Consider the following 14,982-nt stretch of genomic DNA (forward strand, 5'->3'; position numbering starts at 1 on the left):
CTACATCTACGTAAAACTCCCAGCTAACATAAACTTGATGGCAAAAGACTGAAGGTTTTCTCAAATATCAGAACGAGACAAGGATGTCAACTTTTGCCACTTCTAACCAACACTGTATAGGAGGCTCTTGCTAGGGGAATTAGGCATGAAAAGGAAATCAAAGGCAATTAGTTTGAAAAGGAAGAAGTAAAACTATATTTGTAGATGACATGATCTTGTATGTAAAAAATCCTAAGGAATCCACACACATGAAAAGTATGTAAATAAATGAATTTAGCAAGGTTGTAAGGTACAAGATCAATATACAAAAATTAATTTCTATACATTAGCAACAAACAATTCAAAAAAGAAATTTAAAACAATTCCATTCATAATAGCACCAGAAAAATGCCGATAAACTTAACGAAAGACTTGCAAGACTTGTACATGGAAAACTACAAAACTTTGCTGAAAGAAATTTTAAAAGACCAGGCCAGACGCAGTGGCTCATATCTGTAATCCCAGCACTTTGGGAGGCTGAGGTGGGTGGATCACTTGAGATCACGAGTTCAAGACCAGCCTGGCCAACACGGTGAAACCCCATCTCTACTAAAATTACAAAAATTCTCTGGGTGTGGTGGCACACACCTGTAATCCTAGCTACTAAGGAAGCTGAGGCAGGAGAATCGCTTGAACCTGGGAGTCGGAGGTTGCAGTGAGCCAATACTGTGCCACTGCACTCCAGCCTGGGCGAAAGAGCCAGACTCCATCTCAAAAAAACAAACAGCAAAATTTTTAAAGATCAAAATAAACAAACATCAAATGTTCATAGATCAGAAAACTTCATATTGTCAAGGTGACAATATTCCTCAAATTGATACAGAATCAAAGCATTTCTATCAAATCACCAGCTATCTTTCTGCAGAAATTGACAAGCTTATACTAAAGTACATATAGTGATTCAAGGAACCCAGAATAGCCAACACAATCGTGAAAAAGAACAATGCTGGAAGGCTCACACTTCCTGATTTCAAAACTTACTACAAAGCAACAATACTCAAGACTGTTACAGTCATAAGGAGAGACGTATAGATTAATGGAATGAAACTGAGAATTCAGAAATAATTGACTTATGGTCAATAAATTTTCAACAAGGTCACTAAGACAGTTCAACCGGAAAAGAATAGTCTTTGCAACAAATTGTGGTAGGACAACTGGATATCCCAATGCAAAAGAATTAAAGAAAAAAACAAAACTCACAATAGATTTGAGACCAAATTTTAAGACCTAAAACTATAAAACTCTTAGAAGAAAACACAGGTTTAAATATTTTATGACTATAGGCTAGGAAATGGTTTAGTGACAAAAGAAAAAATAGATAAGGTGGACATCATCAAAATTAAAAACATTTGTTTTTCAAAGAATATCATCAAGAAAGTGAAAAAGACAACCCACAGAATGGCAGAAAATATTTGCAAATCAGATCCAGTATACACAATGTACAAAGAATTATTATGATTTAATAATAAAATAGAAATAATCTAGTAAAAAAGAATGGGCAAAGGATTGAAATACACATTTCTGCAGAGAAATGGCCAGAAAGCATATGAAAAGATGCTAATTAGACAAACACAAATCAAAATGACGAGATACCTTTTCACACTCACTAGGACAGTGATAATAAAAATTATTTACTGGAGCAAATGGTATTAATAAGAATGTGGAAAAATGGAAACTTTTGTGCACTGCTAATAAAAATGTAAAATGGTCCAGCTGCTTTGGTAAACAGTCCGGCAATTCTCCAAAAAATTAAACATATGTGTTATTTGACCCAGAAATGCAATGTTTTCAATATGAAAACCTATGTCCACACATCATAAAAATGCCAACAATGGACACTGGAGACAACTAGCGGGTGGTAGGAGGAAGCAGAAAAACTGTTGGGTACTATGCTCACTACCTGGGTTACAGGATCACTCATACCCCAAATCTCAGCATCACAAAAAATACCCACGTAACAAACCTGCACATGTATCCCCCAAATCTAAAACAAAAGCTAAAATTATTTTAAAAAGCTATCCACACAAAATGTATACATTAATGTTCACAGTAGCATTATTCATAATTTGCCCCAAAGTGAAACAAGCCAAATGTCCACCAGCCAATAAATAGACAAAATATGGTATATCTATATAATATTATTAATGCATAAAAAGAAATGACATTACAATACATGCTACAACATAGATAACCCTTGAAAACATATGCTAAACGAAAGAAGCCTGACATAAAACACCACATATTATTTTGTTTATATAAAATGCCCAGAATAGGCAAATCTACAGAGAGAGACATATGTAAATACTTGAAGAAGCTCCTCAAGAAAAATCAGCAGAGACAGAAAATAGACTAGTGGTTGCCAGGGGTTGGGAGGAAGAAGAATAGAGAGTGTCATGATAGAATTTCTTTTTAGGGTAATGAAAATATTTTAGGATTAGAGAGTGGTGATGAATGCACAACTTTGTGACTATACTACCAACCACTGAATTGTACACTTTTAAGTGATGACCTTTATGGTATGTGAATTGTACCTCAATAAGGCCATTATTAGAAAAAAAAACACTAACGTTTTTAGACATCATAATACATATTTTGCATGTATCTTGATTCAAATAAACTGACTAAAAAAGACATATTTGAGACAATCGGACTTTGAAAATGGGCTGAGATACTATAAGACCTTGTTGTTAATTTTGTTAGTTATGGCACTGAAAGATTTACAGGTGCTGAGATGTAATGTTTGGAGTTTGCTTTAAAATGCTCCAGAAACAAAAATGGAGGTATTAGACTAAGTAAGATTGGCAATAATTACTGAAGCTGGTGATGGAGATATTAGAGCTCATTAAGCTATTTTTTTTAATGCACTATAAGCAGTCGTATAATTAAGCTGGGTATTGTGGCATGTGCCCATAGTCCTAGCTACTCAGGGGGCTAATAAGAGGCAAGAAGGTTGCTTGAGACAAAGAGTTCAAAGCTACAGTAAGCTAGGAGAGCTAAGATCACACCACCATACTCCAGCCTGGGCAAGACTTGAGGCCCTGTCTCTAAAAAAAAAAGTTCCATAATTAAAAGTAAAAAATTTAAAGTAAAAGTAAAACTCTGGCTAGGCACAGTGCTCCTACTGTAAACCCAGCACTTTGGGAGGCCGAGGCTGGCAGATGAATAGCTTGACCTGAGGAGTCAAGACAAGGTTGGACAACAAGGTGAGACCCTGTCTCCGTAAAAAACACACAAAAAATTATCTAGGTGTGGTGCTACACACCTGCAGTCCCATCTACTTGGGAGGCTGAGGTGGGACGATGGCTTGAGCCTGAGAAGTGGAAGCTGCAGTGAGCTGTGGCACCACAGTCTAGCCTGTGTAACAGAATGAGATCCCGAGACAGACACACACACACACACACACACACACGAAAAGAAAAAAGAAATTCTGCTTTCTCTTGTCTAGACACATGGAGTTTAGCTGTCAGCCTCTTGTAAGAAACTAGTGTAGTTTTTTCTACCTCCATATGTAACCAAGAAAACCCTTCTGATGGGCTTTAGCATTGAAATGAGTCAGCTTATTTGGTTATTTAACCAAAACCATTCTTTTTTATATATTCTTACTTATTCTTGGTTAAGTATACATTGCTCTAATCTTTAATAGATTTTTTTTTTTTTTTTGAGACGGAGTTTCACTCTTGTTGCCCAGGCTGGAGTACAATGGTGCAATCTTGGCTCACCGCAACCTCTGCCTCCCAGGTTCAAGCAATTCTCCTGCCTCAGCCTCCCAAGTAGCTGGGACTACAGGTGCGTACCACCACGCCCAGCTAATTTTTGTATTTTTAGTAGAGATGGGGTTTCACCATGTTGACCAGGATGGTCTCAATCTCCTGACCTCGTGATCTGCCTGCCTCAACCTCCCAAAGTGCTGGGATTACAGGCGTGAGCCACCGCACCCGGCCTTTAATAGATTTTTTAAAAAGTACTAGCTTGCACAAGAGTTCCCTAGGAAACACATTGATTTCTTCTTTATTGGGCTCCCATATCATAATGTAATTAATTTTAGTTTTGGAAAGTTACCCAAATTTCTTCAGTTACCTTTATCTGAGAATTCCATGCTGCAGAAGAATACCTGGAAGATTTCTGGAAACATTTAGAAGTTAGGATAATAGTTAGCCTTCTTTGTTTTGATACAACGTAAGACATTTAGGTGGTAAATACAACCCAAGAGTTTCTTGCTTTGCTCAATTTATTCCATAGAAATAATTTAAATGTTTTGGGCTTTATCTAGGTATCAAAAAAAAAAAAAAAAAGAAAGAAAGAAACAATGTAAAGATCTACAAATCGAAGGGTTAGATCTGTCTCTCTCATGTTCCCTGAGTGATATTAGGGGAAACAATACTCCTTGGACCTCTTATGCACCTACATTTCTTTACTGGGTGATGTCAAGAATCTAAGGCCCTGACCACTCTTCTCTGGGCCATTTATGGAGCTGATAATGAGAGACAAGGCTTTGCTACTGCTTCCTATAAAAACAATGGGTTCTCCCAACTTGGCTTTCTTCACCTGCAACACAAACCTACCATGTCGGAGCATGTCACTGAGTCATACAGTGCCACCCCATGGGACTCTGGCCCAAGAGGAACAGGCACAGATATGCAGATGCTCAGGATGCTTGCATTGCCATGAGTAATAAAGTCCTTTGTCTCTGACCTAGGAGTCTTGTGACTTCTGCCAGCATCCAAGAAACAGTAAGAGGCTAATTTATTAGTTTGTAAAAGCAGGTAAACCTCAGACCTGACAAAAACAAGGAATAATCACTGTCCTTAGTTTACCTCCCTTAAATACTATACACTTGTACTCCAAATGAGATAACACCAAAAATACCATGAATAAAAGCATTATAAATCTCAATATACTGCAGTACTTGGGGTAGATCCTAAACTTTGTGGTATCACAGAACACTTGGAGAATGGTATTCCAAGTGGTTGGAATGGGTGTGTGCAGTCAGGTGGAGAAAGTAAGAGTGGAATGGGGAATTCTTACTGAAGAGAACTGGAAAACACAATTAGGTAGGGTAGAGTCAGATAAAGAGGTCTTTGAAACTAGACTTGGATATTAATGAAGGAAGCAATGGGAAGGATATTAATGAAGGAAACAAAGCTTTTCAGCAGGGCATCAGCGTGACTTAAATTTTGTTTGGGGATGATTACTCTGAGAAGATTATGCAAAATGAATTTGAGAGAAGAGAATCAAAATGGTCTCCATGAAGAACTGTAGTGACTCAGGTTTAGACAGTCATAGAAGAAAGGAAATGAAGGCATCAAGAATAACACCAAGGTTTTTTTTATGCTGAGAGACTGAAACAGTGTGCTGTAAATAGAAATGAAAAAGTTTAGTAACTGTCATGGAGGTAAAGGACAAAATAAACTTGGTTTTGGATATAGTAAAGGATATTTATGTGGACGGATTCTCAACATACTATTTTTAAAGACAAGGTCTCACTACATTGCACAGGCTGGACTTGCACTCCTGGGCTCAAGCAATCCTCCCATCTCCTCAGCCTCCTGAATAGATGGGTCTACAGGAATGCAACCACCATGCCCAGCTTTCAAGATACTTTTGATCGCACAGCTGTATAAATGCAAATAGAAGTTTGGAGTTACAGAGTCATCAGCATAGGACAATAATAGCAATTATGAGAAAAGATGCTTTCACAAGGAGATGTTTTAAAGGAAAATAGAAGGATGCAAGATTACTAGCCCAGCTTTTAAAGTATGCCCACAATTACAGGCTGGAAACAGAGCCAAAACGGTCCTTTCAGGAACGTTTTTTTGTTTTTTGTACACATCTAGATAATGCTAGAGTACAAATGAATATATATAAGAGAGACAGCACAGGATACCAGAGTGTCTTTCAAACAAAGGTCACAACCCTTTAGTGGGTCACAAAATCAATTTAATGTCCTATATAGTAAGGTTATGTACTGTTTCATGAAACTTTTGTTTTTAGAGACATACAAATAAATGATGTGTGTGCTGAGTTCTGATGAAGATGTGGTTCTTGTGTCAAATAGGTTTAAAGAACTTTAGTGTAGTGCTTAAGAGCACAAGCTCTAAAGCTGGTCTGTGGGAGTTTGAACTCTATTTAAACTCTTCCCTCACTGTGTGACCTGGGGAAATTTTTTTTCTCTTGTTGCCCTTTCTGTTTTGAGATAATTGAGGAATCACATTAAATTCTAAGAAATAATACAGAGAGATACCATGTACTTTTAACCTAGTTCTCCCAAGGGCATCTTGCAAAAATATAGTACATTATCACAACCAGGATATTGATGTTGAATTACAGTCAAGACACAGAACATTTCAATCACGACAAGGATCCCTCATATTGACCTTTTATAGCCACACCCACATCCATCCTTCTCCGTATCCCATTCTTAACCCATGCCAACCACTAATCTGTTCATTTCTATAGTTTTATCACTTCAAGAATGTTATGTAAATAGAATCATACAGTATGTAACCATTAAAATTGACTTTTTGTTACTCAGCATAATTCTCTGATGAATTATTCAGGTTGTTGCATGTGTCAATGGTCTGTTCCTTTTTATAGCTGAGTAGTATTCCACTGGGAAACTTTCTTAACCTCTGTATGCATCACTTTCCTTATCTATAAAATGATGACATGGTTCTGAAGAGTAAACAAGCTCTTACATGTAAGCGTTTAGAAGTGCTTGGGATATACTAAGGAAAAAAATTTGTTAGCTACTGCAATTATTATAATCTTCCATATATATGTAACTTTTTTTTGTTGTTCAATCACCCAGGCTGGAGTGCACTGGCCCAATCTTGGCTCACTGCAACCTCCACCTTATGGCTTCAAGTGATTTTCTTGCCTCAGCCTCCTCAGTTGCTGGGACTACAGGCACCCACCACCATGCCTGGCTAATTTTTTTTTATAGGAGTCTTACTCTGTCACCCAGGCTTGAGTGTAGTGGCACGATCTTGGCTCACTGCAACCTCTACCACCCAGGCTCAAGAAATTCTTGTGCCTCAGCCTCCCAGTAACTGGGACTATAGGAACCCACCACCATGCCCAGCTTTTTGTATTTTCAGTAGAGATGGGGTTTCACCATGTTGCCCAGGCTGGTCTCAAACTCCTGGCATCAAGTGATCTGCCCACATCAGCATCCCAAAGTGCTAGAATTATAAGCATGAGTCACAGTGCCCTGCCAATTTTTTTCTTTCTTTTTTGTTTGAGAGGGAGTCTCGCTCTGTTACCCAGGCTAGAGTGCAGTGGCGCTATCTTGGCTCACTGCAATCTCTGCCTCCCAGTTTTAAGCAATTCTCCTGTCTCAGTAATTTTTTTGTATTTTTAGTAGAGATGAATTTTTGTCATGCTGCCCAGGTTGGTGTCGAACTCCTGACCTCAGGAGATCTGTCTGCCTTGGCCTCCCAAAGCACTGGGATTATAGGCGTGAGCCACCATTCCAAGCCAGTATAACAATTTTATTTAACTGAATAACCTTATTGAATGACGATGTGGCACAGTGCTGGAGGCTAAGAAAATCTCTTAAGATATGTTCCTTCTGTTTTTCAACATTCATCAAGTCTTAACACCCTCTGCTTCCAAATGCCAAGGAACCAGTAAGCAATTTTGGTAGTTATATTTTACATAGGTATATTATTTCCTAAATTCAAGTAGTACTCTCCTGATCATTTTAATCCTCAGAGAGATGGGCAGTAATCTGGGCAACTGCAAATTCACAAAATCTGTTCAAAAGGCTTGTAATAAATACAGACAGGAATTTAGTATTTATTGAAAAAGTAAAGGTATAAGCTATGTGCCTTTTATTATTTAATGTTCATAATTTCTCTAGTGAGTTTCAAACATTTTAGACACAAATTACTAGTGTATAAGGGAAGGAGATGCAATATAATAGATGTTCTATATAATACAATTCTACCCTAATAAGATACTTCATATTCCAGTAGATATGTTACAAACACATAAAATATGAAACTAACGATCACTGTAAAAAATAGTTCAAAAGGGCTAGCCGCAGAGGCTAACGGCTGTAATCCCAACACTTGGGAGGCAAAGGTGGGTTGATCACCTGAGGCCAGGAGTTTGAGACCAGCCTGGCCAACATGATAAGATCCTATCTCTACTAAAAATGCAAAAATTAGCCAGACATGGTGGCACATGCCTGTAGTCCCAGCTACTCAGGAGGCTGGGGCAGGAAAATTGCTTCAACCTGGGAGGCAGAGATTGGAATGAGCTGAGATGGTACCACTGCACCTCAGCTTGGGCGACAAGAGCAAAACCATCTCCACAAAAAAAAGTTTAAAAGAAGCAGCTTCAATTGTGCCAGAACTGAAACAAAAAAACAACTAAGAGTTCAAATCTGCAACTCATTAGAGTTTGCTATTTTAAGCTTTTTTAGGAGGCCAGAGGCCAGTGTTAACATTTCATCTAATGAAAAGCAAACTATAAGGCTGAATGTGGGGGCTCACGCCTGTAATACCAGCACTTTGGGAGGCAGAGGCGGGTAGATCATGAGATCTGGAGTTTGAGACCAGCCTAAACAACGTGGTGAAACCCCGTCTCTACTAAAAATACAAAAATTAACTGGGTGCGGTGGCGGGCACCTGTAATCCCAGCTACTCAGGAGGCTGAGGCAGGAGAATCGCTTGAACCCGGGAGGCCAAGGTTGCAGTGAGCTGAGATAGTGCCACGGCACTCCAGCCTGGACACAAGAGCCAGACTCCATCTTGCATCAAAAAAAAAAAAGAAAAAGAAAAAAAAAGGCAAACTATAGCCAGGTGTGGTAGCTCAAGCCTGCAATCCTAGGGCTTTGGGAGCCTGATGGGGGAGGATCGTTTGAGCCTAGGAGTTTGAGACCAGCCTGGGCAATGAAGTGAGACCCTGTCTCTACAAACATACATACATAAAAAATTAGCCAGTTGTGATGGCAAATGCCTGTAGTGCTAGTTACTTGGGAGGCTGAGGAAGGAGGACCACTTCAGCCTGGGACTTCGAGGCTGCAGGGAGCTATGACCATGCCCCTGCACTCCAGCCTGGGCAACAGAGTGATACCCTGTCTCAAAAAAAAAAAAAGGCCAACTGTTATGGCACATTTACAATAATAGATGAGAAAGAGAATTGAAAACAGTTCAGCAATTGAAATTCTCCAGAAAAGATCTGAGCCTGCATACATCATCTGCTTTCTCTGAGTCTGAAACAGGATTCTCCTCAGAACCTGAATTGCTACTGTGTATGTGCAGGTAATACTCTGTAACTGATTTCTTTTCGGTACTAGCACTCATATATAACATCTCCAAGTTATGTAATACAGTTAGTTATGTGAAATGCTGGAATTTCACATAACTGTGACTGAGACCATGAGGCAAGAAAAGTAGAGAAGGATCATCAAGAAGAATGAAATGATCAATAGGGTTAATAAGTAAAGCCATCTCCCTCTCTCCATTCTCTCTCTTTTTTAAAATTATATTTCAGAAAAATTCTTCTGTAAAGAGGATCTTGATCAACATTACTATGTATCACAAGACTGGAAATCTATTAAGATCATCAAGGTACTGACATAATCAACATCTTCTGGATATTTTAGGTACTATATTGTTAAAGCTCATCTTCTTTCCCTTTTGGAGTTTACCTATAATAGCCATCCACAAAAACTCGAGCAAAAACAAAATTAAGAAAAGGAGTCTGACTCTCACAGTAAGTTAATGCTTAACTCTTGCATTAGTACTCTTCTTGCATTAGTAAAGAAATGGAATCTTGCCTGTGATGAGTCATGGTAAAATCCTTAAGAAACGGATAAATTTTATGTAGCATTTTTCTTTAATAGCTAGTCTATGAAACGAATAAAAGCCTTACACCTACTGGTGCCTAGCCAAATAATTAATAATAGGTGGGGCACAGTGGCTCACACCTGTAATCCCAGCAGTTTAGGAGGCTGAGGCAGGTGGATCACTTGAGGTCAAGAGTTCAAGACCAGCCTGGCCAACATGTTGAAACCCTGTCTCTACTAAAAATACAAAAAAAATAGCCAGGCATGGTGGTATGCGCCTGTAATCCCAGCTCCTCAGGAGGCTGAGGCAGGAGAATTGCTTGAACCTGGGAGGCAGAGGTTGCAGTGAGCTGAGATCACTCCGCTGCACACCAGCCTGGGCGATGGAGTGAGATTTCATCTCAAAATAAATAAAAATAATAATAATAGCAACTAACACAATAGCAAACATTGCACACTAAATGAATCAGCACCCTTCTCTTTTTTTCTTGTCTGTGAACTGTCAACAACTAGACTACTGATTTGTTCTTTCATTTAATTATATGTCATCAGTGATATTAAAAGCAGAATCAAAGATAGCATAAAAATCGTTTGACCACAGGAAGAGAGATGACACTCAGGATTCCAGAATTCACACATTCAAAGGCAAGTGGTGAAGAATATACTGTTAGGCATCAACATGGAGGGAAAAGCTGCCTTGATTTTGTTTGGTCTGACCAGATCTACTGAGGGCAGTACTCATCCCAGGTCTGATAAGGCCACTAAGAAGTTTAAGACAATCTCTGTTCTCAAAGACTTTACCCTTTAACTAGGTTGATAAACATACAAGAATTAGAGAGTAAGTAAAAAGCCTTCATGAAGCTCCACGTTCTGCAGGAGCAAGTGAATGGAGAAAAGAATGTAGGCCAAAGCCGTCAAAAAGCAAATTGTGGAGATCCCATCTAGATTGAAGGGTTGGCAGGTGGCACAGGTGGAGGGAGAAGGGTGTGAACACATGACATGTCACAGGAACACAGTAGGAGAGAAGGACATGGGCAGAGAAAAGGTCAGTCTGGGCAGAGTGGTGGATGTGTGTGCTAGGGTAGCAGTGTGCTAAAGCAAAGTGGGAACATGTAAAATAAATGATAAAGTAGATCAAAATCTCAATTTTTCTTTCTTTCTTTTCTTTTTTTTTTGAGATGGAGTTTTGCTCTTGTTGCCCAGGCTGGAGTGCAGTGGCATGATCTCAGCTCATCACAACCTCTGCCTCCTGGGTTCAAGCAATTCTCTTGCCTCAGCCTCCCAAGTAGCTGGGATTACAGGCATATGCCACCACACCTGGCTAATTTTGTATTTTTAGTAGAAATGGGGTTTCTCCATGTTGGTCAGGCTGGTCTCGAACTCCCAACCTCAAGTGATCTGCCCGTCTCAGCCTCCCAAAGTGCTGGGATTACAGGTGTAATCCACTGAGCCTGGACTCAATTTTTCTATTTTTAGTATAAAATGTGTAAATCTCCCTGAGCTTTCCTATGGTTAGGTGCCTTAATAACAGAACAAACACTTACTGGTTTGGGGAACCTTTCCACATTAGAACATATGTGCTACTTTAAAAAGATAATCACAACATTCCATGTTTCAGTCTCTTATATGAAGAAGAAAAAATTAACAAAAAATAATTACACCAGAAAGGAATGCTATTATGTGACAAAGCTGAATGTGTGTAATGTTATGGAAATCTACAAATCAGAGCAACATTCCAGGCCAAACACATCAGATTCCTGGAATCTGTTTGCTTTTGGCTGCTGTGAAATACACAGAAATATATATACATATATTTATATGAGTAATAAAAGTTACACTTTCTCAACAAACAAATGAAAAAACAGCCATAACAAAAACTTGATGTAATCTTGAAATAATGTCCCTTTTAAACACATTATTCAACAAATATCTTTAAAAAGCAACGTAACCATACATTGACATTATTTTACTTGCAATCAAAACATAAAGATTTCCCAGTTATTGCCATGGGAAATAAAACCTAAAGCTGACATTTCCTCTTATGGAAAACAATTAAAAGGTGGTTAGAAAATTTTAAAAAGCAAGGAAAAAAAAGCTGAAAGATATTGGTGTGGCACGCACCTTCTGTATCATCGCGCATTTGCTCCACCAAATCTGTCAAATCCTCCCAAGAGTCTTTGCAAACGGCAAAAAGAAAGGAAAAGAAAGATAAAATGTCATGCAAGCCGAGAAAGAAAAGTGCTATTAAAAATTAGTTTTCCAAAGGGATAACTGAAAGGGAGGTTCCTAGAATTCTTTCTACTTATCACAGCAATTAACAGTGACAAGGGCTGGGACTACAACCAAATAAGCAGAGAGAGCAACTATGGTTATGAAATATGTTTAAAAGCTAAGATTAGTAATTTCAAGGCTTCTAATAAAGGGAAACAAAGATGTATATACCATAAAAAAAGCAACACAAAGTTTTTTTCTATTGAAAATCAAAGGCTCTTTGAATTTTAAGTGTAGGTAACATTAATCTATTTCAACATTTATTTTGATCACCTCAGGGAACTGAAAAGTATGTGCAAAATATATTTTTTAGGTTCAGGACAAATATTATGATGCAAACTAGTGACTTTTCTTAAAACAAAATTTAAAAATCCAAATACTTTTTTCAACTCCCCCCCACCACAATTCTCCTTTCCTAAAACAAAAACAAAAAGGCTGCTTTGAAGATACACAAAACACATCACTTATAATTCAATAAAGCCAGATATTTATTCAACATACAGAACTAGCAAAATCTAAGGCAGTGACCTACAATCAAGCACATTAATATTTCTGCAGGAAATAAATTTGAGATTAAGTAGAATAAAGACTATAAATAGTCTCAAGTAAATGCATGTCTTTTTTTTTTGGTTGCCCAGACTGGAGTGCAGTGGCACCATCTTGGCTCACTGCAACTTCCGCCTCCTGGGTTCAAGTGATTCTCCTGCCTCAGCCTCCTGAGTAGCTGGGACTACAGGCACACGTCACCACACCTGGCGTGTTAGCCAGAATGGTCTTATCTCCTGACGTTGTGATCTACCTGTCTCGGCCTCCCAAAGTGCTGGGATTACAGGTGTGAGTCACTGCACCCGGCCAATTCACATCATGATTTATCACCAAATGAGTTCGGGAAAATTTATGAAAAATGCTTTTGGTTTCCAGAGGTTGTTTTTTTTTTTAATTTTGGAATTATGTATCTATATATGTAAAGCAAATGGAAAGTGTCTCATATAGAAAAAAACATACTGTTTTTTATTATTTTATAGTAAATCAGTACTGAAATACATTATATATAAACATATTTGCATATGTCATTTTCAGGTACAATCCTTTGACAATATAATGTGCCACAAATCTATATTGTGTAGGATTACAGATTCACAAGAGTGGACTCTTACCCTCCACATTATTGCTTTCGTGACCTTGCAAAAGTCAATGGAGTGAATATTCCCATTTTATTCTTTACTGTATTTAACTAGAAACTGTATTTGTCACCTACTAAGATAAAAGTCTACCTTTTTAAAGCAAAATATAAAGATCCTCCAAGATTTGTATAGAAAAAGGTTCTGGAAAGTAAATTTCTAGGTAGGATACCAGGGATCACTCTGACTTTTCCTTGGGCATGTCCCATCTAGAGCATTTTTCTGTTACAACCAGACATATTTTCTGTTTTCTTCTTAAAACAGAGTTTGAAGTTTTAAGTATCACAATGATAGAATTAATTTAAGATAACTTTTCTCCCCTAGAAAGGTAAAGGTCTGTTTTTTTCCTCTAAAGTTGTTGTCTACTTTACCTTGGCCTGCTCAGGACTTTACTACAATAGGTAATGTGCCATTCTTTATTCCTCAAAGAAAGATTTTTGAAAAATTTAAAAAAATTGTGCCTTCTAAAATATGTTCTTTTTCTTTCTTTTTTTTTCTCTGAGACGGAGTCTCACTCTGTTGCTCAAGCTGGAGTGCGATGGCACTATGTCAGCTCACTGCAACCTTGGCCTCCCAGGTTTAAGCAATTCTCCTGCCTCAGCCTCCTGGGTAGCTGAAATTACAGGTGCACACTGCCATTCCTGGCTAATTTTTTGTAGTTTAGTAGAAACAGGGTTTCACCTTGTTGTCCAGGCTGGTCTCGAACTCCTGAGCTCAGGCAATTCACCTGCCATGGCCTCCCAAAGTGCTAGGATTACAGGACTGAGCCACCACGCTCAGCCTATGTTCATATTACTAAAATGACAACATCCAATCCATTATGCAGAGGTCGATGGCAGCATGGACAATTCTTGTCTCTTTCCTAGCACATTTCATCATTTCTACATATAATACTTTGTTGCCTTGGGCATGTTTTGCCTAATCTAAAAAACTATATTAACATTAATTTGTATCATCGTAGTATGCAGGCAAATTAAAGAGAGGGACAATCTAAATGCTAGTTGACATGGTGTGAATCAAAATTTGCTATAGATAATGCACAATTTAGTTATGCCAATCAGAATGGTGTAACAGATGTACATTAAAAGTATTAGCTGGGTGCGGTGACTCACACCTGTAATCCCAGCACTTTGGGAGGCTGAGGCGGGTGGATCATGAGGTCAGGAGTTCAAGACCAGCCTGGCCAACATGCTGAGACCCCCACTAAAAATATAAAAATTAGCTGGGTGTGGTGGCAGGTGCCTGTAATCCCAGCTACTCAGGAGGCTGAGGCAGGAGAATTGCTCAAACCCAGGAGGCAGAGGTTGCAGTGAGCTGAGATCACGCCACAGCACTCCAGCCTGGGTGACAGAGCAAGACTAAGTCTCAGAAGAAGAAAAAAAGGATTAAAGCAAATGGTAAAAAGAAGCTTCCTAAGTTATTCTGGCTAAACAGATAGCCTCAGTTCCCACTCAAAAGACTGACTCACAGGAAAGGAGTGTCCAGCTTAGAAATGCTGAGTGGACTATAGCATGTACCGGGCCAAGCAACTGGTCATGAAACACTGCAACCATTACTTCAATCCAAAAGCCTGAATTAAATGGTTTAAAATGCTGCATCTAACGAAATTTGATTAACCTCATTTTTAAGATGCATATGAATACAGATTTTTTTTTTCAGTCAAGAAGTAAGAGACAAAACCAGGCCTGGTGGCAC

The 14,982-nt window shown here is 38.5% G+C and overlaps 1 protein-coding gene across 23 annotated transcripts in view; it reads right to left on the reverse strand.

The window, feature by feature from the left end:
- Nucleotides 1-14,982, reverse strand: part of RUFY3 (RUN and FYVE domain containing 3) — a 104,446-nt gene that overhangs the window by 53,639 nt on the left and 35,825 nt on the right. For 13 of the 23 annotated variants that reach the window (XR_013533088.1, XR_013533091.1, XR_013533090.1 and 10 more), the window contains one exon: nt 11,957-12,010. The exons of the other annotated variants lie outside the window; for them this stretch is intronic. Coding sequence is in view for 10 of the 13 variants with exons in the window: in XM_035293593.3 (XP_035149484.1) it covers nt 11,957-12,010 (54 nt within the window). In the remaining 3 variants the exon portion in view is untranslated. The remainder of the gene's footprint in view (nt 1-11,956; nt 12,011-14,982) is intronic. 23 annotated transcript variants of the gene reach the window in all.

This window comes from Callithrix jacchus, chromosome 3, assembly GCF_049354715.1.
Source record: "Callithrix jacchus isolate 240 chromosome 3, calJac240_pri, whole genome shotgun sequence".
Taxonomy (NCBI): domain Eukaryota; kingdom Metazoa; phylum Chordata; class Mammalia; order Primates; family Cebidae; genus Callithrix; species Callithrix jacchus.